Source organism: Periophthalmus magnuspinnatus, chromosome 15 (assembly GCF_009829125.3).
Source record: "Periophthalmus magnuspinnatus isolate fPerMag1 chromosome 15, fPerMag1.2.pri, whole genome shotgun sequence".
NCBI classification, from domain to species: domain Eukaryota; kingdom Metazoa; phylum Chordata; class Actinopteri; order Gobiiformes; family Gobiidae; genus Periophthalmus; species Periophthalmus magnuspinnatus.
The window spans coordinates 21,627,709-21,652,981 of record NC_047140.1 but is presented as its reverse complement, the minus strand read 5'-3'; the positions used below and the strand labels follow the sequence as shown (position 1 = coordinate 21,652,981).

Here is a 25,273-nt window from a genome sequence, read left to right as displayed (position 1 = left end):
AGGTGAGCGGCACGTTTTAATCTTAACCTGGCTGACGCATCGAGGCTAAAGAGCTCTTCTGATGCTGAAGGTAACATATAATCCACTGAAATAAATTGCCATTGTCTTTTCGGGCTCTCGCAGGTTAAATCCCTTTGTGATGGTCGTCATGGTAACTGAGCCCAGATCTTGATGGAAAGCGATTACACCGTGAGGCCCGGTGGAAATGGCACAATGTTGTTGTTTTTTTCTACCTGGATTATATGGGTCCACTTAACCTGGCTCACCTCTTTAACAGACTGGCAGACTGCAAGGACAACACGGCTGGCCTTTGGCTGAGAATTTGTCCCTGTCTGAAAAAAGCGCAAACATGTAGCGAGCAGCGAGGGTCCTCAGGTGTGCCTCACAGTGTAGTGTCTAAATGCATTTAGAGTGTGGGTTTTTTAGCAGAGATGACGAGCGTCTCTTTAACCCAATAAAAGTGGGTTGTGATCTTGAATGTGGCAGGTGTTTTATATTACATTTGCATAGTTATTTTCTCTGCCAAATTGTTACTCTTAAGAACTTTGGCTTCTAATTTGGTTAAAAATATGTTACTCAAAGCGGAACAATCGCGCAGTTTGAAGCCAAGATATTTTAATGATTTCGCAATTCTGTACTTTTAACCTATTCGCAAATGCTAAAATTAGGAAAATATAGAGAGCCAGACGAGAATCTTCTAGTTAAATGTGTGATAAAAGGCTTTAAAATACTGACACATTTTAAACATAGCCTTAAATTAACATACTATTGTGATTTGCAGCTTGCATATGATTTTCTGCATAATAGAATATTATATAGAAAGTAAACAGCTTTCAAATAAAAAAAAAGACAAAAAAAAAACAAAAGAAGCATTTGTCGTATAAGCTGAAAGAGGTGCCCAGTGTAACTTTGCTGGAGGGTGGGTTTTGCAACTCTTAGCCTCCACAAAGATACGTTGTTAATACCATTCTTGGGAACATCAAAGATACAGCAATAACATCTCCATGGAGACAAGCAAGGGACAGACCCTCTATCAAAAGTTACACAGTGCACCTTTAACATCAATATTGGGAGATGAGAATACCTTTAGGTTTTATATTCTATGCTAAAGTGAGTGCTTCCAGCCATTCCCAGAAGAAGGGCAAACATATAATACAGCAGGGAGCTTTATTGCCAAGAATAGCATAACGCTACTGACATCTCTGCTCAATAGTTGAAAGTATATCTGACATCTGAATATATACTCTGGATCCTGTGACTTCTTTCTGGCTCCTAAAGCGTAAAAACACAATAATATGAGTTACTAAATAAAGGAAAGAAATTGGGGCATAACTTCTCTCTGGAGAGCATCACCTGAGGGAGACAGCGGTGTCCTTTTGCTCTATACAACAACACTGCAGAATCTGTCAGCGCTGCAGCACAACCCCACGATGTTTAAGATTCTAACATCTAAAAAACAAATTATTTTCCCTTTCCAAAATCTCTAATTAAATAAAAGCGCAACAAGGGAAATTAGTAATGCTCTTTTGTCTGTAGAAAATTGCGAGGTCATCAACATATTATTTCAAATGACCTTCACAAAACAGCGGTCAAAATGAAAGAAAGGGGTCATTTGTTTTGCATCATTTCAGAAGAAAAGACTACTCTGCTCTTCTTGACCTCGCAATGGTGAAATATCATTAAGTGTAATTATGGCTTCTAAAAGGGACCAGCGGGAAAGAAAAACCCTTTATCTTGTCCAATCTTATTTAAAATCACCCAGAGTGCTAAATGAAAGCCAAACGTGACATTTTCATCTTTCCTTCAAATTAAATTACGTGATAAAGCATTGGAAAAGAAAGATGGAGAGACACTTTTTTGTATTATATTCCTTATGTGCAATTTACTCCCTCTCCCACCTCAAAATCAGGTTTCCAAATCTAGTGGCTAATGCATTTGCCAGTCCATCTGTGAACAGGCCCTCTCGCTGTGATGTACAAGGTGATTTAAAACACTTTCACATATGTGCAGCTCTTCTTCTTACAGACACACAACATTGCTTTCAAAGATATTATTTCGGACGGGGGATTTTCTGAAAGCTCCGGGATACTTTTACCTACCGAGAAATAGCACGCACATTTAGAGAGCAAAAAACAAGGGGATACGTTTTTGTTTCCATCTCTCCCACTGCAGATAAAAGCGGCAAGATTTTTTGGCAAAGACATGAAAACAAACATGGGGCGGTAGGTTTTTTCTCTTGAGTCTAGTATTACTGTGCAAAAGAATACATCTGTCTTTGTTAGCAAATGTAGGGAAAAACAGCAGTGTGTGTTAGGGTTTTTTACGATCCAAAATTCACAAATAGATGTACGTAATTGATACTGTAGGTAGATCTCTGCCTAGTAACTGGTCCTATCCTCCAATAACAACTAACTAACCAGACCATGTCCCGTTTTCCCCAAATTTATAACTTTATTTGCTGTTTAAAAAAAAAAAAAAAAATCCTATAAAACTCCTTTGAATCCTCACAGTGGCTGTTACAAGCACAGTCAAAATGTGATTATTATTATTATCAGATTAAAATGACATGCAAACATCTGATCATGGTCCCTCTGATTACTCACATCATGTTTAATAGTTTGCATATTATAATCAGATTTCAGTGTGCGTGTAAATATAGCCAATGTTCTGGGCTACTGACAAGTCGTATTGGCATGTTACTACAGTTTTTATGGAAGTACTAATAGTCAAGGCTTATCATAAATTAAGCAACACTTTTGCACATAGCTTTGTATCATGCAATGAAAACCATATGAGCAAAGTATTGATGGCTAAAACAAAACCGGACATTGAGCTGGAGAGTCGGAGGAACAAAAGGAGTAGCGCTTGGCGAAGCTCTGGGCTCCACTTAGACTTGGCTCAACTCCTCACAGTCATTTTAAAGGTTTCTTATTACTCTGTTCTCTCCTCTCTCCCGCTTCCACTATGCTATCCTGTCTTATGTCCACACAGAGCTGCAGACAGTGCCTCATAGTAAAGGTATGGAGCTTTGCAGCAGGTGGACAGACCCATATCAATATCTAAAGAGGATTTAGGACACGAGGTTAAGTATGCGGTACTTATTTTACAAAGGGTGACTGTTAAATCATTTAACATGATATTTCCGTTTGAAAAATGACTATACGTTAAATGAAATAACTTGTCTACACAACATTTGAAGGCTTTCTTTGGTTGTTGGTTTAGAAGGCTTGTCAACAGTGGAATAAAGGCAATAGGAAATCTAATTAAAATAAATACTAGACATAAATTTGAGAAAAGTATGGATTAGATTAAGATTATGTTTGCCAAAATTGGGTACTATAACAATGGCACAAGACTGTTACTTAAGCACAAGCAAGTGAATAAATACATATGGGGTAGTGTCTTTTGAAGCACTGTAAGTATTGGTTATTCATACATTTCACTCATACACTTTTTAACATACATTTAGCATAAAGTAAAATCCATTTAAAGATTGTCAACACTGCTTATGCCTATGTAAACCACTTTATTAAAACAGTCAATCTTTAATACTTGGACCTGGATGGACCACTCTAAAGAATATTAATTACACTAATAATAAGCAGCTGATTCTGATAGTCAAACACGCGCTGTCTAATCCCCCTGGCTCCTTTCAATCTTGCGTTTTCATTAGACGTGAAATTAAAGGCCATAAGATCAGCCAACGAATCCATCTCTGACACTGGTGCACAGAGCCCACATCACTAATGGCTATTTTTGTCAAATGGGATAATGTAATGTGACAGTGCCTGCCAGCCAACCTGAATATGAGATCTCCAGTGTTTCAGGTAGAAGACTGGACCAAGACGGTGCCATTATAGTCAATGCAGTGAGTGTTGGATTCATATTGATTCAATGTAAGTCTATTTATCAAGGTCTGTTACTGTTTGGGCTGAGTTAGAAATAACCAAATAGAGAAAGGATTGCCTGGTGTTTCGGACTAGTTTGTTTTGATGGATAATAAAAGTGTCAAAGATGGCGCCCGTAATAGAAGATCAATAATGAATGCTATTACAACGCATTGTTCATGTGCCTATTGTAGAAACCAGTGACAGCTAAAAGTGCACTGGAAAAGTGACAAAGAAAATCCAAATGCATTTCATGTATTTTGCAAAGGTTTAAATATTGCGTTTTTGGTTGCAGTGTAAGACAGAAAAATTAGGACTACATTGGCATTTATTTTCTTCTTTACGATACAGAATTATTATTTAGGTAACATCTTGCAAGTTTGGGATTTTCTCTTTGTTTCACTAAAGCTGCTACTAAAAGATAGTGTCTTGATAACAGTAATTTTCAAACTTCTCACACCAAGAGGTATTATTATGTGCAAGTGGATCAAATGGGTCTAAGTCTGGGCTGAGGCCAAGTTAAACCAGGACTAACTAAGAGCTATAAACAAGATTTAGAACAAAAATAATAATTTAGCAGAGTTATTAATTTGTGGAACTATATTATGCTTAAACCGGGTCTAAACTAGGACTAAACCTGGTCTAAATCAGGTCTAACCAGGTCTAAATCAGGACTAAACCAGAACTAAAACCAAGTCGAAACCAGGTCGAAACCAGGTCAAAACCAGGCCTAAAACAGGTCTAAACCAGGCCTAAGACAGATCTAAAACAGGTCTAAAACAGATCTAAAACAGGTCTAAAACAGGTCTAAAACAGGTCTAAAACAGGTCTAAAACAGCACTTAAGATAATTAAAAAACGACTAAAGCAATGACACTGTAGAAGATTTGATTATTAGTACCAAACAGCTTTAAAACCACTGTATGATAAAACGACCGATTAAAACAGCTTAAATGAACGTACCCCCTGTTCGTCCAGTTTGAGTAGCTGCTCTGGGACTTTGGGCGAGTTGTTGGCCAGCCGCAGACAGGAGATGTTCAGTTCTGGGATCACGTATTCCAGCACCTCTTTGAGTGGCAGCCCACGTGCCGTCCCATGTCTGGCTGTGGACGGAATAGCATCCTCCAGAATAGCCCCGCGCAGTGTGGTCAGCTAATGACAAAAACAGATGGTAATTATTCATTCAGACACTGCAATAGAATAGATTTATGTGACTTGGTTTGGAAATCTCTTGAAAAAATTAAGATGTACAAAGTAGACATATTCCAGCTATTTTTTTTAATCTTTTGGGATACCTCAGCGTTCAGTTTTGGGCCCAACTTTGTTTGCGTTGTATGTTTTCTTCCACTAGATCAGATCATTTAAAGGTGTCTTGTGTCATATGTATGCTGATGATCTCCTACTGTATTATTCATTTAGTCCTGACAAAACCAGTCTCAATACACTGGAACTTGGCTGGTTAATAATTATATTTAAAAAAAGCATTGCCTACCTACTTCTTAAATTGAGATATTCAGTATTCAAGCTATAAGCAGATGTTTTTGCCGTTTTCAGAAATCTGTTTTGATGTCGCTTCTGTATTGTATTTTAACTGTTGCTCCAAATTCCTCTATGGATGGTTTTGTGTCACACCACATTATTCCCAACAACTCAAGCATGTCTCAGTGGACGAGCCGTAACAACTCAGACTGTAAATATTTAAAACGGCAAGCGGCCCAAGTGAAGCTGTAATGTTTGAGCGTTACCCGCTAATGTGCCAGTAAATGATGACCCAGAATGCTGTTTGTGACATGTTTTTGCCAATAAATCTCGTTTTGATCCACTTATAGCTTGGGCATAGACGTCAACAGTCCATCCAATACTCAGAAAGCAGATTACTTGACTGTGTAAAAACAAGAGGGTGGAATAGATGCTGCCAAAGACATGTGATTTTTATATTAGTTTAGCTGCAATAGTTCACTGTTCCTTCAAATGCTGTGTATATCAAATGGATTTTGAAGATACAACTTATATGGTGGCGGGTCAGATGTTTTTCTTTGCCAGGAATGTTCCACAGTGTGACATTAAACTATATTGAATTTATTTAATTACAGGTGTTTTAGTTACTTAAACACACCCTGTATTATTGCAGTTAGCAGGCTTGCCACTTCACAGATCTGACCTGACCTGCTTGTCATGATGGAGATAGTACAGAAGTTAATAAATGTCATACTGTAGAACATTCCAGACAAAGCAAAACATTTCCATAGTGTCACAAAAGTTACGTAATGCACCTTTAAATATTTGGATGAAATTGTAGGAGGTCTGTGAAGATAGTGATACATTCATTATCATTATTGTTGTTAAAAATCACTGATGTTTTGCACATATTATTCCGGTCTAGCTAGCAGCCTTGCACAGTGGAGAGCTATAAGGTTGAATGAATAAGTTGTACATGCAAATAGACGCTGGGAGTTTGGGAGTTGCCACTTTCTCTGAGCTATGACCCAGATCCTTTGTCTCATTGAGGGAGTGGTGCTGTAAACCAGGTCTGGCACTGGTTATCACTGACATTTCTTTGCCTGCCACAGCTGGTCTACCTGAATTATTCAAAGCAAGAGACCACCCAGTGACCATGGTGACAAGAAGGACGGGACAACACGGTCTATTTTAGGCAAAGTTTATTAGCAGAGTTGTAGAGGGTAGGTAAATGGTCAATGGGTAAATGGTTTATTTATCCATCCAAGAATAGCCCATTGTTGTTGGTGTATGTACCAGTTGTTGCTCACTCTTTACTAGGACTAAAATCTAAAATTGGATTTACAATGCTAAATGAAAAGTCTAATACAAACAGCGTTGGGTAAAAACAACTCAATTTCAATGTTAAGCCTAAGTCATGTTACACTATTGATGTAATTATCAGACTAAAATGTTGTGTAAAAGATGCATATAATCTGGTATTAGGTATCAGTGCACCTCAATAATTACAACATTAGAACTAAATGTTACTATGAAATGATAAATTGAGATACAGTAGTGACAGTTTTAAATCATCTCATTGTTTCCAGTATTTATATCTGTCAATTTATGGAACATATATCATAGCTCATAGTATTGTTGTACTAAAATTACGTTCTGTCTTCCCACTTATAACGTACTCCGAGTGTTTTGACTTGAGCATAAACCTTTCTTTGCACGGATGGCCGGTCCTGTCGGAATCACGAGTAGCATTAGGGCCTGTGAGCAGACAGAGGACAGTCTGCTGCCGTGACCCCATTGTGACTGAACTAGACTGTTTTGAGCTGCAAGACCGAGCATAGTGTTGAGTAACATCAGCGCTACTCGGTGAACTGAAATAAAGAGAAATATCTAGGAAAATAATAAGATAGTTGGCCGTTTGGATGATGCAAGGTCTGAAAAATACCAGTTCAATTCATGCTGATACAGTAAAGGCTGCAATTATTTAAGATAGTAGAATGTCCTCTACTGTCCTTTATCCTTTATAGAAAACTTTTGTTAAACTTGTACTTTAGACTTGTTCAGTTCAGATCAGAAATACATGGGATTATCGTATTTAGGAGTTTCAGTCTTCTCTCAAATGTTAATGCTCCTGAAGTAGTTTATAATGTGCACTCACAACATAATCCACTTTTGAAAACATTGCAAATCTAATCACATTTTTTCCCCAAATCATGTATCCCTAATTTATAGTGTGTTCTAATATGTTAATATACTACTTTCCTTTCTAACTCTATTTGGTATTCAGGGCATATTAAAACAATGAACATTCACATCTTGCCCAAAGGAATGGGAATGGGATTCAAACTACCATCCTTAGTTGGCAAAGGCCTCTACAAACTTAACTACCATGGCCCAATGTAAAGTAATGTATGTTGTATGTATGTATTTACCTGGCTGGTCCTAAAGGTGACTCTGTAGTTGTATTGTGCACCGTCCTTCTCCTTTCCTTCGTCCAGCTTTTCTCTGCGGACACTGACAGCCACTGGTCCCAAGTTCTCATCCACCCCAAAGTAGTTCTGATGCTCTAAAAGTAAAAAGAAGAAAGTCAATCGCAACATCAGATTTTCTTAATTTAAGGCATATCAAAGCGTACAGATTTTTCATGAGTAAGACAGTTTTTGAAAATTAAAATAGTGCTTTAGGACAGATAACAGCAAGCATGACAGTGATTACAATGGAAAGCAGATGAGAAGAACTGGATATAGGCCTATAAAACAGTGCAATCAGATTAGGAATAGTGCGTCACAGGGCATTTTGGGTAAATTAGTAAAAGACAAATGTCCTTGCAGGAAATTTTGACCTATACACGCAATTCTGTTTAATGTAAACCAGATAACTGACACAATGATTAAAACTGTACGTTTAGAATTTATTTAACTAATAATGCCTGCACAAATACATTTTGGTGTAAATAATGTCATAAAAAGTAATTATGGCAGCTTACAACTTTACTGCTGCTAAATTTTGACAGATGTTGTTTTGGTATTGCTATTATACTGGCACTGGTAAGGCTATTTCCACTCCATGTTTTTACTGGTCACCTGACACAGCTGAGTGGAAGAAATATGAGGAGAGACAGACAAATTTTCCTGGCTACATTTAAGTGCGGATGTAGTTGTTAACACCAGGCCGCTGGGATATCCCCTGCATATGGGAAGAGCTATTCTGTGTCATTTAGTGAAACATAAGCAGGACAGCTATTTTCAAATTCACGATTGACACGTTAGGACGAGTTGCTGAGTGACAGAAATGAACTTGTTATAATGAATACCCCTGATTTTAATAGAGATGTGGTGATGCAAGAGGGTTGTTGATTAAGTGAGCATAAACAACTTAAAATTAACACAAAATCTAAGTAAGCTATGAAGCTCTACAATAGTAAACATGTTTGGTATTGGTCTAAGAATAGCTCAAAAGCCTTGTATGTTTAGGCCATGGACAGAGGAAGACTGTGCACACTCCAAGTGGTGCCTTAAGCAAACAGTCCCTAATCCGCAGAAAAGCCAGGGAGAAAGACAGGGATTCATAAGACAACAAAGAAGCCCTCAAAGGAGACGGATGCACAGCTCTCATACATCCCTGTAAGACTTAAAGATACTGGAGCATGTGGAGCATGCAATGTAAATGTGCTAGTCCCTGTCATTTTGACACAACTGTAAGGGCCGTGCACATACATGTATAAATAATAAAGAAGAGGGACTAAAGGTACAGGGTTGTGTGGTTAACGCTTGCATGAATGCATGGCTGGATGTGGCCATTGACCGGGGCACAAAGCTCCGTGGTGCATGAGGTCAAATGGTGGTGGGAGGCCTGTCCGAGCATATGACACCCACACACCCATATGTGTGACACCCATAGCACCCAGAGCACAGAGGAAGTGTCTCATCAGCCTGCTTCTGTTACGCATGCCTGTCACTGCTCTCGCTGCTGTCAGAAGGTTCTGACACAAATGACTCTGAATGTCATTTTAAATAAAGACCCTGCCTGTCACATCATTCTGTCAAAATCATCCCAAATGGTTAAAATCTTTGATTCAAGTTGTGTCACTTTTAAGGTCGCATGAGACAGTGCACAGCTCATCTCTCATTGAACAGTAAATGACCACGACGTGTCTGTTACAAGGCTTTGGCCTGGGGGTGTGAAGGAAACACTGTGTCCATTAGGACGTCCTGCGGAGGACAATCCTGTTGCTGTGGGAACTCGGGCTTTGGGTAATCGATGGGATCAATGTTCAGCTCAGGTTGATAAAAGCTCACCCTGAAGTGGTGACACGCGGCCGGTCTGTGTGTGTGTATATGTGTAGGGGTGGGTGTGTGTGTGTGTGTGTGTGTGTGTGTGGAAACCAAGGTGACGACGGGACTGTCTCTCCAATAAAACACCTCATGGAAAAAGTGCCATAACCACAAACTGCAGTAAAAGCAGCACTGTAAAAGCAATAACCTCAGAGCCATAAGAGCAAACTAAAGTGTTTCAATTATACATCACCGTGGGCCGCACAGTGAGGGGTTAAACACACAGACAACTGCACTGGGAACATTGGGCTTCATGGTAAATGATTTTCAGAGGCACTCCTATGGTCTACTCAAACTTACTGTAAATAGACACTGTGAATACACAGTCTCATTAACCTTGACTGCAGCTTAACCCAGCGCAGCCAGGCATATTTCAATACAGTGAATCTTTGTGGAAAAGTGCAAGCATCTCCAGTGTGAAAGGTGAAGCAGCTGTTATCTGGAGGGGCTTAGGTCTGTAACACTATCTGCTGAGAGCGCACTGGCCCCAAGCAGAGACTATAGCGGAGGATAATGTGGCACTAGTCCCACTCGGTCATGTAGGTGTTTTAATGAGAAAGCTTGAACCTGGCGTGGTTTTGCTGACCCTGTGCTTTGTTCGGAGGGTGCTCTGGTTCGGAGGCCCCATAGGGAACAGCTGCGGGACACTGAACACTCACCTCTCTCCTCTCACATGACTAATCACAGCCCCACTGCAGAGTTCAGACCAATATCACAGAGAGGACATGATCGCTCCTCTTCTCAGGAAGTGGAAACGCACAGGCCTGCTATTGTTCTGGATACTATTTTATCTGCTCTTACAAAAATAACTGCGCTGTCAAGATATCTGACCCTAGGCGCTCTGGATGTCCCTGTAGGAAACATACTCGCACAAAACAATGTTGCCCTACGAGTTATCTAAACCTCCACATCCATGCTCCACTTCAATTCAACTGATGCTAATCTTAAAGAACACTAAAATTATATGTTTTATATTTGCGATGTACAATATAACAAAATATTGTGTTTTTTTTTATTTATTTGAAAACTCTTGTTTGCTTGATATGGGAATCTTTAGCAGTAAATTTTTTACAATATGAACAAAATTGTACTTTTTAAACAAATATCGCAATTGCAATGCTTGTAAAAATAAATGCTATTTGAATGTTTTGTCAAAATCATGCAGCCTTATTTTGTATTAGCTTACCTTTCCCGTAGAAGAACTTGTGGTAGTAGTAGGCCCCCAGGTCGATATGCTCAATGATGTATCGCTTGACCTTCTCTCGGTGGATAGGTTGATTCTCACGGGGCACCTCCAGGACGGACACCCCCGCGTTGGTGCAGTGTGAGCTCAGAGAGGACTCAAACGAACAACTCTCTGAAACACCGGGGTAGCTAGCACTGTTGACTCTGGACAAGGAGATCTTCCTTTCCCCTTCTCCTCCGATCTCATTACGAAAGTGGGGACAGCTCAACACCAAATTGTTACTTTTGCCATCTCCCTCATCGACATCCAAATTTTCCTTTGGGTTGAGGTCCTCGCGACTGCCCAGAGGAGACTCAAAGAGAGGCGGGTTGGAGCTGCTACACCCAGGCATCCCGCTTTCTGCACCTAAACCGGCTATTTGTCCCAGTCCAACAATAGGCCCTGTCCCGCCTATAGCTCCTGCAGAGGCCGCTGATGCTCCAGTCGTTGTATTTTTCCTCTGACTCAAATTCGCTCTACTTGCCACTGCCTCGCTAATGTTAAACAATACGCTTTGGACATCATAGTGAGCAAAGCATTTCTGAAAACTTAGTGGTCTTCTATCATCTTCAAGGGACAGCCTCAAAGCGTCACTCTCACTTTTTATGGTCCGTAATTTCCTGAAAATCGATGGTTCAGATGATTCAGACTTCAATCTCCTCATGAAAGATTTCTCCCTTTCTCTGCTATAAAGAAGGGAACTGTCTACGTAATCATACCCAGGAATGTGCACTATCTCTCCCCTTGCGATTTGGGCTGCCGTCTGCAAACTGGGAGACAAAGACGCATCGCAACGCAACAGTTCGGGAAAACCCATTGGCGGGATGCTACGGTGGTCCATAGTTTCCACTCTGTACCCCCTGAGCATGGTGAAAAAGCCCTCTCCGGTAAGGCCTTGTCTATCAATTGACGAGGTACTGCCATATTCACGATGTAGAGACGCACCTGTATTAGGATTAACTGCACTCTGATCGACTATATCCTCCGAATCAATGTCACTAATAGTCACGTCACTGTTGCTCCGTTGGCGAATGGGGTGGAGTCCTTTAAGGGGGGAGTGGCATAGAAGTTCATCTAAAGTATACTTATCAGAATAGTCTACATCTACGCAAACCTGTTCGCCTTGTTCTACGATTTCAACCGTATGTTCTTGGCCGTTTTGAAATACAGGTATGACACTTTGATAGTTCGGTGAAGGTCTACCGTCCCAGTCTTTCCTGGGGGGCCATTCGGAGACCCTGGCCCTCACGCCCATTTTAGGCATAGCTGGAGTCCCGTTCGATTTATCAGGTTTCCCTTGCATGTTAGCAGTCGGTGGTCCCATGCTGCCATTGAGTGATTTCAGTTTTCGGCTGAACAACTCTTCTGACTGCATGACTTTGGAGAATTCTTCTGGGCCTCCCACAGTTCCCACAAGGATAGATTTAGTGTCCGGGCACGAAACACTCATATCCCGCTGGCAGAGACGAGGTGCGCTCTTGGAGGTGCTTCTTCATTACCTCGTATGGTCGTGTTCACTGCAGAGGAGAGGAAGGAGGGTGGTGGTAGGAGCCAGTGTCCCCGATCAGTGGAACGGCCATATTGGAATCTAAGACAGGGAGGAGGGCCACATTTTCAAAGCATGCTGCATGAGGATGTCCAGAAGGTGAATCTACCAATTGTCAATGGAGTAGTCGAACCTATAACAAAGGAAAAAAGAAAATTAGTATGTCAGTCTTGAATCATTTTGAATACAGAATAAATTGTTATTTGAGTTGAGCAAAAAAACAACAAAAAAAACAACTTTTTTTCTTTTTCTCATGTCAATCAGTCTCCATTTTTGACTGCTTTTATTATCTAAAGTTTGGCTATAAACCTCTCGATTAAACCCTCCCCAACCATATAACTGATGATTAGACATGATTGGTAAATTTCCAAGACCTAATTGTAATTAAATAACAGTTTTATTCAGAATATTACCAACACAATATAGTTTTAGGTGGTTCAATGTTACATAGACAGGCCTACTTGCATGCATCACTGGTTTAGCTCTAGCTCTGACAGCTTGCCAAATGTCTGTCCCATTTTAGCCGTACCCCGTCATATAACAATCTACTACTGTCAAAAAATGCATCAACAAGAAATCAACTGTGCTTTTGTATTTGCTTTAAATTTAACCTAATTTGCTTGATCGTTAACTGTGACACTGAAGTAAATGAAGTGTTAATAGTATGTGGCTAAAATGTATTCTGTGACATGACCTAATGAAATATTCTTATCCCTATTAAATAAACCTAAATAAATAAGTAGATGTAGCAGCACTTCTTGCAGTACTAGTAATAGTAGCAGTGGTAATAGTACCAGTAGTAATAGCAGCAGTAGTAGTAGCAGTAGTAGTAGCAGTAGCAGCAGTAGTAGTACTTGTAGTAGCATTCATCAGATATGTGGTACAAAAATAATCTTAAATAACGATTAGAATCTCTCAAGATGACCTGAAAATATGGCACATTCAGATCAGCTATAAAAATCATCATCGTTTTGACCTAAATTGTTCCAAAACGACGTATGTAGGGCTGCACTGAGCTGACACAAAGCATCTACCCAATTATGGCAATTAGACTAAGCGTGACATTTTTTTCACTATTTTGAGTTCATAAAAAGATGGATGCTTATCTTCATCTGGGCTTTGAACCGGGTTTTAACAGATGGTAATGAAGGAAATTACAGCACTAAGGGCAGATGTGCAGCTAAATTCTCACTAGCGACGACATCTCATACAAGCACACCGCTGTAACATTAAGACTTCAAATCACACAATGGGGAATCGCTTCAGTGTCTGACACAAATCGCTTTTACTGTCTATGTGGGCTGTAACTGCAAATTAAAGTCATTTGTAAGACTATTACTTTTATATTGTCGTGTGGATAGACAGAGTTATAATGGAGAATGGCAACTATTTAGTATTGGTTTAGTCTTGGTTTAGTTCTGGTTTAGTTCTTGTCAGTGGTGGAACATAATTAGTAAAGGACTGTACTTTTTAAAGTTTTATATATCAGTACTTTACTTTAAAAAGTTTTTTAAACTGGATACTTTGGTACTTTTACTTCACCACATTTGAGAGCATGTATCTGTACTTTCTACTGCACTACATTTTGAAGTGGACTGAAAAGTATCTTTTATTATTGTCTGAGACCTGCTGGAAAGGCTCAGAGGTTATTTTTACCATGTTCATAATTTGACTGAATATACAAATAAAAAAGCTAGAAAAACCACTACACTTGAAGCTTCATTAGATCTCAAAATCTGCACAAAATACTTTTACTTTGTACTCTTTAAGTGGTAAAAGTCAAAAGTAAAATCTGTCAAATGGCCAAAAAAGTTGGACGTTTCGCTGATCATCCAAGCCTCTCTTTAAGTACACTTTTCAACAGGTACTTTAATACTTTAAGTGAAGTAGTTTTTTCATGTGATACTTTTATTTTTAGCTCCGGTATATGTACACAATTGAGTACTTCTTCCACCACTGGCCCTTAGCTCTTGTAATGTTGGCATCTTCCTGACATGATTCTGATATTATCCAGACTTATTTGAGTGTTGGTTTTGGTTTTAAGGTCTGGTAGCACGTTGGAAACGCTTAGGTAATATAGTGTTTAAAATGGATTTAGATTTTGGTTTTGAACTAGTTTAGACCTGGTTTTGTCTTGTTTTTTACTTGGTTTAGTCCTGGTTTAGATATGCAAATTCACCCAAATCAAATTCACAATCCAATATAGTGTTTCTTATAACAACATTAACCCATTCTTTTGTTTTTAATTTCCCCCTAACATTACACAGCCCCAGCTTAAAAACAATGACAGGCGAATGTGCTTAAATCAGCAGTTTTATTCAAGCGCCCGAGCGTTGGAGGACACCGTTTGTCCTTGAAAGCAGCTGAGTATCCTCTTGGGCTGCACACAAACACGAATGCATGGCTTCCTATTTTAAACCCAAGTACATCAGCCATGTCCAGATACTGTCAAAGATTGTACACACCCTCCTGCCGAAAAACTCAACAACTGGGCAAAGTTAATCTAATAGAGATAGACGTACAATAATGGTTTTGTGCTGAGACAAGGCCCAGAGAACACCACAAGTACACCACAAATACTATGGTTAATGAAATACTGCCCAGAAAATGTACAACTTGACATATGTAATACACAGGAACATAGTGTTGCTTAAGGTATTGTTTGAACCATTCCTACTATTTCAACTATTATAACCACTATTATACTACTATTACTACTGCTCAAACACATACTTCTACTACTACAACAACTACTGACTACTACAGATACCACTAAAACAATCCCAAGCTTGAAAAAGTAAAATGTAGCTAAATAACTACAATCTTTTCTGTTTTGCGTAGCCACGTCAAACATCTGCATCGAAATATATATGCAGTTAGTTACTCTTATTGAATATCACAACAGATGCCCTTCCAGAACTAATTCAGTCAATTTAACTGGGTTTGTGTCTACATGGTTAGTTGCTACATGATAACCTTGGATAACAAAAAATTTAAAAAAATCTAAAATTCTGTTCATTCAAATTCAAATTCTATTGCCTGGGAGCCAGAATACAAACTTCTTCAATACTTTATGAAGATGTGAGTCACTGGTGAATCTCCTTGTTTTCAAATGGGCGTGACTGACAGCTGGACTAGTCCGTCCATACAGGAAAAAATAAAGGAAAAAAAATATCTCAGGGGGCTGAAAAACATCACAAATTTCTGTAGAATCAATGAGTGAAGTGCTAAACTATTAATCTGGGGTGAGATATATTTGATTTTATTTGTAAATCATAGGTGACCAATGAGATCCTTCGTTTCATGTGTGTCACTGAAAAAAAACAACCAAAAAGAAACAAATCTGATTCACGTTTGACCAGTTTGAGATGCAACAGACGGCATGGGGACTAGATTGATATCAATCTGTATTAAAAAAAAAACCCAGAGAAATATCATTCGGGATTTGCCCTGCAACAACAGTCAAAATATACTTCCACTCTTCAGGTCAGGCGACACTGAGGTCCACTGAGAGCCCATGACGAGGGTGTTGCAGCACATTTATGCCTGATACTGGGACTTGGCATGGGGAGAGCTCACAGCCTTCACAAATACACACCAGCAGTCTGCGACACTGACCTAAATGGTTTTTCCTTGTTCCTCTGTGCTGGTGGTATCTGCTGCAATGAAGTGAAAACCCCATGAGTTATTGAGTAAACCTCACTCGTTACAAAAATACCAGCAAAGTAACAAACTTCATAACCGCTCCTCACTTGCAAATCCAAGGATGTGTCTGGTTAGATAAGAAACTGTGATAATTTAGCTCTGTCTAAGTTTGTCCCAATAGTCTTGTAGAAAAGGTATTTAAACATTTATTCACTAACTTTTCCTGCTTTAAGGTTACTGTGTAGTATTATAGTTTCAGTATATAACCATTTATCACAGTATTTCTCTGCAGCAATATCTCGTGCTTCAAAATGTGTTTTTGTTACAGGCCTAGTCTTAGCATTTCATTTAGATTATGAGGATTTATATGCGACAAGAGCAAAAAGGAGAAGTTTTTTTTTGGCATGTTTGTGTAAAAATGTAGATTAAACTCATAATTCAAGTTTAATCTGTCTTTATATAAATGCACTGTTTCCTAGTACTTTTTTCTGCATTAATAGTTGTTGAACTCCAGTGCAGGTGTAGTCAGATACATAGAGATGTGTAAAAGTTTTGAGAGCTTTTGCTACACGAGCTTTTTAGTCTAATCAATCAGGAGTCTACCAAGAATTTCTTTAATCGAGTACAGCCCTAGTTTCCAGGCTAATGTTTAGGTTTCATGCCGTTTGTAGAGTAACTTTGAGGGGGAAATGTGGGGCACCTCGAGATTAGCAGTGAGCGACGAGGCTGAATACACAAGAAGCATGTCAGAAGCTTAAAATAGCACCGTTTTAGACAAATATCGGTTAATGAAAGTAATGCATGCATGACCCAAATGTGTGCTAAAATATTAATAACAATCTCTCTTCATTCTGAGGAGTGGTCGTCCGAAGTCTACTAGTCTACTACTCTACTATTACTACCCCTTCTGCTTAGGAATACAGAGTTTTAACCACAACTGACTAGATACTTTTACATAAGTATATCTGTAGGTTTTTAGTTTTAATTGAGTACCGATACATTATTTTTGTATAGTAGTAGTAGCCATAGTAGTAGTTGTAGTAATAGTAGTAGAAGTAATAGCAGTAGTAGTAGTAGCAGTAGCACAGTGTTTTAACCACAAGTGACTAGATACTTTTAAATAAGTATATTTGTAGGTTTTTAATGAGTTTTTTTAAATCAGAAATTGTATGTATTTATTGTCAAAGTAAGGTAATGATCCTATATTAGTAGTAGTAGTCGTAGTAGCCGTAGTCATAGTAGTCACAGTAGCAGTGGGTAGTAGTTGTAGACGTAGTTGTAGTAGTAGTAGTCATAGTAGTAGCAGTAGAAGTCGTCATAGTAGTAGCAGTAGTCATAGTAATAGTAGTAGTCATAGTAGTAGTAGCAGTAGTAATAGTAGTCATAGCAGTAATAGTCAAAGTAGTAGCTGTAGTCATAATAGTGGTAGCAGTATTGGTACTAATAGTAGTCATACTAGTAAGTAATAGTAGTCATAGTAGTAGCTATAGTCATAATAGAGGTAGCAGTAGTGAAACTAATAGTAGTCATAGTAATAGCTATAGTCATAATAGTAGTAGTAGTCATAATAGTGGTAGCAGCAGTAGTAGTAATAGTAGTAGCTGTAGCAGTAGTAGGAGCAGTAGCATTATACACATTTGTTTCTGAAGTATTGTACTTTATAACCAAGTGAAAAACACCATATCATCTCAGTGTTTAACCCCGGACAAAGACGGCAGTGTTGTATTGTGTCATGTGAATGCATAATGCACTGCTCTGGGAAATATGTCTATGAATGATGAATAATGACGCATTTGACAGGAGCAGAGCAGCCGACAATACCAATGCCTCTTCATTACAATACACATGTCTACTGTGTCTGGGAAGGACCGAGTGACATTTTGGATCAATACTGCATTCAACACACTGTACACACATTCTCAGACTTAAATATCTGGTGTAATGTTATCAACAACATGAAGCTGACCTATTTTCTTTCCGTAATGTGTCCAGTTATTATGATTTTAAAGTGTTTTCAATCTCGTTGGCAAGTGTTTGACAAGTCAGCTCAGATTTTGTTTTTAATTTTGTGTGGATGAAGCACTGTCTTACATATTAGATTTCTGTTTAAATATTGCAAGAGACAGATATATATTATGAATACTTTTATAAACAACAAGTGAAGTAATCTTGTAAATGTTTTAACAGTTTCTTTGAGAACTTTGTGTATTGAAATACACTGTAATTATTCCTGAATTTGAAGTTACCCAAACCAGGTGTGAACACTTATCTTTAAATTATAAACCAGGCTTTTTGCATTGTTTCTACCTCACTATTGTTTGGGGATTCCTATTTCAGCTAATCTCCCAAATCCCCCCCAAACCCAGGTAGAAAGGAGTTTATTTTCTGGTGCGAAACGAAACTGAATTCTTGGGCATTAGTCACTGGAGCATTTGTGGGAGTGTGGATACGTGCTAATTGAAATAACTACATCTATACAATTGCGTTTACAGATTGCTATTATAACGTAATCAGCTTTAGATAATTATATACTTGAGATAATGCGATATGTAATTCTATATATTGAAATGGCTGAATTTAGTAACAAGACAAGAATATAAGCAGAAAACAACCAATCTCACAGGGTCCCACTTGGATAAAACACTATATTTCACATAGTATTCTACTGTATATCACTCATTTTATACCATAAAGCATATAAAATTTCACATTCTTAATATGAAATACACTTGTTTTAATCAACAAAACAGTAAATATGTCAAATGTGCTGCATGAACAAGTTTAAAACAGCAACCTCAAATATGATTTAATTCATCAGACTCTGCTTTTCATGACCGTCCTGTTCAAATACCATCAAAGCTGTACAGAACATAAACCTATTTAAAATATAAAAGCAGATGCAGGTATGAGTATAAATGTTTGTTACCAGATTATTAAAGTGCATTTGCGGCACCAAAGTATCCAGTTTAGTTTGTCCTTGAAATATATTCCATTTTGGGGAAGCAAAACAGCCAAATGCTCTTTTTCCCATCTCAGTTTTGTAGTAGACTTATACACTCATGTGATCTTGATTTAAATGTTCCCGTATCAATTTTCAACAAGTAAGTGAGATATTCCAGCAGTCTATGATGTAATCCCTTATAAATACATTTTATACAGTGTTGTTTTCTTCTAACGGGTAGCGGTGGCCAAACTACGATACCACCAAATTTACAGCAATCTGGCTATATTTCAATATTTTAGCAAACCTCTAATTAATATCGTATGTTTTTCCTTCATTTTCTCATAACTCACTTAGACAGACACCACTTTCGCATTGAGTTGGAGCTTGAATAAAACATCATCTTAAGCCTGGTTCATTGGGCCGGTCTCCTCCTCAGTCTGTCACGGCATCAGGAGCTACCGTCGGCTTGAGATTCTGGGTGAACTCTGTCTTAAAGCGTCTTTCCACAGAGACAGTGAGATGTGGCACCTGTACGGGACCACTTTATCAACACCGACATGATGAGTGAGGACGAAGAGAGGAAGACTGTAATCACCGCACATCACAACACAGCCCTGGAGAAGTCTGCTCAAATATGAACTAAGAAAGCAGGTGGAGAACAGTGCCTAAAAGCACCACTACTAAAATATACACAAACCTGGCACAGTCAAACTAACCCTGCAGAGACAATGTGACTTGCAAAACCACGTACACTATGTAACTTTTCTGCAATCTTCCACAGTATTGCATTAAACTAATCTGATCTATCTATCAAAAAAACATACATTCTTATTGTGTGGGGGCTTGTATTTTCACAGATCCAACTGTATTTTGATCAGATGGAATACACTCCAAGGAAAAGCAAAACTGGATACGCTGGTGACACAATTGCAATTTAATAATCTGGTAACAAACTTTTATACGCACATCTGCATCTGTTTTTATTGTTTTACATGGACTTGTATACCTGATTGTTTTGTTTTTTTCTGCTTGTATTGTAGTTTAAACAGGGCGCCCATGAAAAGAGACTCCCAAGTGCTCTCATTGGGGTCCCCTGTCTAAATAAAGGTAAAGAAAGAAAGAAAAGATCAAAGTGGAGCCACCCGCTTGTCTCCATGGAGATCGCTATACAACGAAACATTCTAGTCAAAGCAACAATGGCACTCTTGCATCCGACATTTTTTTGTGTGCAGTTATTATAAAAAAATCATGGTGTTGTAGACAGTTTATATTCCACTTTATCTTCGTATTTTTTTCATAAAAGTTGTGAAATATTTCCCTTTTCTGACGGGCTACAGGGCAGATAGCAAGTCGGTGACATTTATTGTGACCTGTTAAGACATTATCACACATTGTATCTTTCTGGTTCAGAAATTGTAATGTGTGAAAGCTGCTGACAACAACTAAAACACAACCAGCAAAAGTCAATAACCTTGTTTTTGTGTGGTCGCCTCAGGTCAGGGGGAGGTGAGAGGTCTGAATTTAGCTCAGACACAGGATAAAGCTACAACATGGAGCTCTGCGTGTCCTTTCCTCTGCTGCTATTAGTCGTTTCCATGACAGTGATTAATGAACACGCTACTCTCTTTCACCCCCACAACTCCAACACAAAAGCTCCCCGCAAAATGTACCTTCTCTGACCCAAAGGAAGCCGTTTTCCTACCACTGATACCTCAGTTCTTCTACTACCAATATTTCTACTGATACTACCTAGTCCTTCGAATGGGAATATGACTACAACTGAAACTATGTAGTCCTTTTACTACCAATATGGCGGCTAAAACTGATGCTACTCATTTTAATACCAATATAAGTCAGCAAAATATCTGCTCCGATCCAAGGTTATTAAACAAATACTGATACTACAGCAAGTACTTCTTCAACTGCTTCTACTACTTATACACAACATAATTGTTTAACTACACAATACTACTATTACAACTGCATTACTTTGTATATCATGTTGTTTATTTACTTATTTTGTGACATGCCCCAATTGAGATTTACCCACAAATATGCACAACCACTTTCACTCCTCTGCTACTTCTACAAAAGTGGTGGCTTAACTAAATTTGTACTACTATCACCAATGCTACTGTACTAATATTTACTATTACTACTACTTCAACTACTGTCAGCTAACTACCGCTATCCGCTTGCATAATAACTACTATTTTCAGCTACCATAACTGCAACCTTTATTACAAGTTCTACTCTTGTTCAATGAATTCAACTGCTACTACTGCCGCAAACTAACCATTACTAATACAACTTCTTCAACTTCCACAGTCAATACTACTGACACATCTCTTAAAACTACATCTACAATAATTACTACAGTATAACCACTAGTTCAACTGCCATTACAGCTACTTCAGGTCAAATCAACAAACAGCCCTGTCCTCCTTGGTCAACACAATAGTGACCCATAGGTGCTGTTTAAAGTCCTTTGTACGTGGTGCGTACAGGGAGGCAGCAGATGGAGGGTGGGCGGCTCGCTGTCCTAACAACCCTTTATTATCGGAGTAATGTACGGCCATTATGTGTGTTTAAGATACAAGGCTTGAGAATAGCTGGGGGGAGGGTTAGAAGAAGAGAGAGGGGAGTCTAATTACTGTAATGAACTCATTTCTCCCTGCACCATCTTTCATCTTGGTTCATCTGGAGAGAAGGAGTCCAGGTTTTAAAATGACATTGAAGCACAGTACAAATTAATGTGGTGTTGTAAAAGTGGACACGCTGCCCACTGTGGATAGGATATTAAACATGCATGGGAAAAAATCTATAGTGATAAGTCAACTGAAGACAAATAAGTAGAAATGCCAATGGAGCTGTAAAAGTGGTAAATAAAATAAAATAAAAAAAGAACTGTGGTACTCAATGAAAGTCTACTAAATTTAAAAAGTAAATCAATATAATTCTGTTGTGCTATTACTATTGTCAAAGGCTAATTACTATGCCCACTGACAGTTCAAAACTAAAATTCAACTTGGAAATTTGTTTATTTCCACAAAGCTTTGAAGCAAAATTATAGCGAATTGAAAAATTGGGCTAAATATACTATAATCTAATTTACTACTGCTAATATTCAAAGCTGAATGGAAAGCAGAAACATCTAAGCAGGCCTGAAGTGGACTAAGGACAGCTCATAAACCTTCAGTGAGAACTACTTCAGTGAAAACAAGTCAACAAACTAAAACATACATTTATGCCAAAGTTACTCTTGCCAGGTACTGCCACGGATCTTGCACCACAAATTCAGTACAACTAAACTAAGTATATGAGAATTTGGAAACTACTACATCTAAATTTGGACTGAAAGCAGGAAATTCTGATTTTGGAAGAAAGACCTACTTCAGCTTTGCCGTTTACGTCAACTGGAGGTATTACATTATTGAAGTTCAAATAAAAATAGGATTTAGAAAGTACATTGACACAGTTTCCAAAAGGGAGAACTTTGTAAATTTTGCCTTTGGTCAAAAGCATCACTCCAGTTTTCATTATTTGCCAATTATGCCCAACACTAAACTTTATGTGCCCAGACTTGTCCAAGACAAACATGGCTGACATTTCACAAAATACATTTATGGAAATAGAGTTATAATGAGGCAATGTTCAATAAAAGTGCATTACATTACCACCGCGGCACTATTGAATTTACAGCCGCAAATTTGATTTGCCGACAACATTATTATAACTAATCCACTCAGGCCTGACTGCACTTTAAGAAATGAGATGCATGCAGCAGCGTTCAAACTCTGATTAGCTATTAGGACGGAAAATGTTTAAAAGAATAGTTTAAAAGAAGAAATACACGCCAGTCCAGGTTGGAGCAAAAGTCTTGTCCAGATGTACTTTTTATGCAAAATCAGAGCAAGACGAGAAAAATGTAACGTGAAATGTGTTTCAATTTAGACACATGTGCTGGACAAAACCACTGTGTTATTATTTTGAGAGAAGCAAGCTATGTAAGTCAGTGTAAAAATAATTAACTGTGTTCACTGATGGTTTAAAATACACTTTATTGTCACCATAGGGAAATGTGTCCTCTGCATTTGACCCATCCTTTAATGTCACTGGGGTCTGTGAGGAGCAGTGGTTGCCGCAGTCCTGCACCCGGGGATCTATCACCAGATGATGAGCTAAACTTGGTCTGGATTACTTCAGCTGGAGGATTTTATTTATTGTGCATGTTTCGGGGGCTGCACATTTCTGGCTGTAACTATTTGCCAAATGCTCAACCTTATCTCTTCTTCCTTTTCAAACTTCAGCTGTCCTATACAATAAAGCCTATGGGAAAGAAAGTGACATATACGCTCTAACTACTATTTAAGCTTACCAAAAGTTAAAAATAAATAAATAAATCAACTCTTCATTCAATTTCAATTCCTTATGCCAAGTTTTGAGATGTGATCCACCATTTAGGAACAACTGCTAAGGAACCTTACTAATACTTACTAATACTGCAAGATGTGTACGCTATACTTCACATAAACTAAAATCAAAACTTTTTTCAAACTATATCCAAACCTGATGACACAAACCACCACTTAAGGCCCACAATCCTCCTATTTTCTGCTTTGTTGAGTTTTCCCATTCGCCACAGTGCCATCTCCTCCACAACCTCATAACCTCATTGCACTTGGGTTACAGTCAAACATGTTTATTTAACCCTGACCACACTGCTGGACCCCGCGCTGTCATTATAGACCATTATCTTTAATAAAGCCAAATGTAATTGAGCTATTCTAATTCTGTGCACAGGAAGCGGGGGTTAGCCTTGTCCCCACAACGCCTCGACCTCCCATGGCCCAAAGGAGTGATACTCGCCACAATGAAGCACAAAGGTCCAGAGGAGGTGACAGGGCAGGGCTATTACAGCAATTATACAGCTCATGGTTTTTATCATAATGTGACTCCAGTGACATTACTATGTGCAACTCATTAACAAAGCGTCATAGTGCAACTGCAATAGAAAGTATTTAGGGATTTAATTAAAATGTTAGTAGCCTATTCTCGAAGTGTTCCTATGTCGGCCGCTATAAGACAGAAATACATAGGAATTATATTTGGGTGTTGGGTTTAAGCAACATTTTGAGAACTTTTTCACATTCAAAAGAAATTGTTAGCGCTATAATGGCCCAAATTTTTTCATTCAGAAACCCATAGGTATATATCATTATCAAACACATGCATTTTTACTGTGAGTTTGTCGCCTTTGCGTAGACTTGCAGTTAACTTGGCCTGCTATCGCCATTTGCTTGTTTTCTTGGGTCTGGATAAGTGTAATGCCATACTTTAGAACATTCCAGGCAAAGCTATAATATCCCCATGGAGACAAGCAGGTGGTGGACCATCAGAAAAGTTACGTAGTGCACCTTAAACATAAAATAGCAGGTTCTAATACATCTTACAAGTCTACAGGAGATGTCTAACCAACCAACAACAATCTTAAAACGTGTTACCTTTGTGTGACCGGCTGTTATACGATTCCTAATTAAAACACTATAGAAACAATGAATCAGATCTCATGCCTCTCAACACTCAAATCACATTTTCAGCGTATGTGGCAAATATTTTTCTTTCAAATGCGCAGCTATCAACAAGGTGAACGCTCTGTTTTCACTCTATAACTGTAAGGAGGTTTCTTCATTCTTGTGTAGGGAGTCGATGCCGTGTAGTTTCGAGCATTCGAGACACTAAAACATCACAAAAGAGAAAGTATGCAGTATTGTGCGGCATTAACCAAGCAAAGGCATCTACTATGATGACAATGGTTAGGCTTCACTGGAGCGATGCTTTCTGTCAGATGGTTACTGCGACGGAAAAAAATGTGGTTGAGGAACAGAAGGTGGTAGCGTAGAAAGAAAAAAGAGTGGGACTCCGGCCAAATCCGACTAAAGAGCTTTATGCAATTAAAAGGTTCAACCAATTAACTGACCAATCGCAAAGGAATTCATTATTGAGGCCTGGGAAACTGGGCTAACCACCTAACTTCATCTAACCTGACAAAAGCTATTATCCAAGCCAACCGCAATTATAATACGGAGGCTTAATTTCCTGGTAAAATGCAGCCACATCTGGGGTGGTGGGTGAAATGTCTTGCCTGGGAACACTATGGCAGTTTTTTTTCAACACGGTTCCATGGCAATGATTATGGCAACTACCTCCAGCTAAGGTAATCTGGACCAAAACT

The 25,273-nt window shown here is 38.6% G+C and overlaps 1 protein-coding gene across 5 annotated transcripts in view; it reads right to left on the bottom strand.

Annotated features, from left to right (window-relative positions):
* The window catches only part of LOC117382152 (signal-induced proliferation-associated 1-like protein 2), a 130,052-nt gene that overhangs the window by 65,116 nt on the left and 39,663 nt on the right, over positions 1–25,273 (bottom strand). For all 5 annotated transcript variants that reach the window (XM_033979211.2, XM_055227174.1, XM_055227175.1 and 2 more), the window contains exons 2-4: positions 10,865–12,582; positions 7,777–7,910; positions 4,850–5,038 (exon numbers count right to left, since the gene is read on the bottom strand). In XM_033979211.2, coding sequence (XP_033835102.1) covers positions 4,850–5,038; positions 7,777–7,910; positions 10,865–12,353 — 1,812 coding nt within the window. In that variant the 5' untranslated portion in view covers positions 12,354–12,582. The remainder of the gene's footprint in view (positions 1–4,849; positions 5,039–7,776; positions 7,911–10,864; positions 12,583–25,273) is intronic.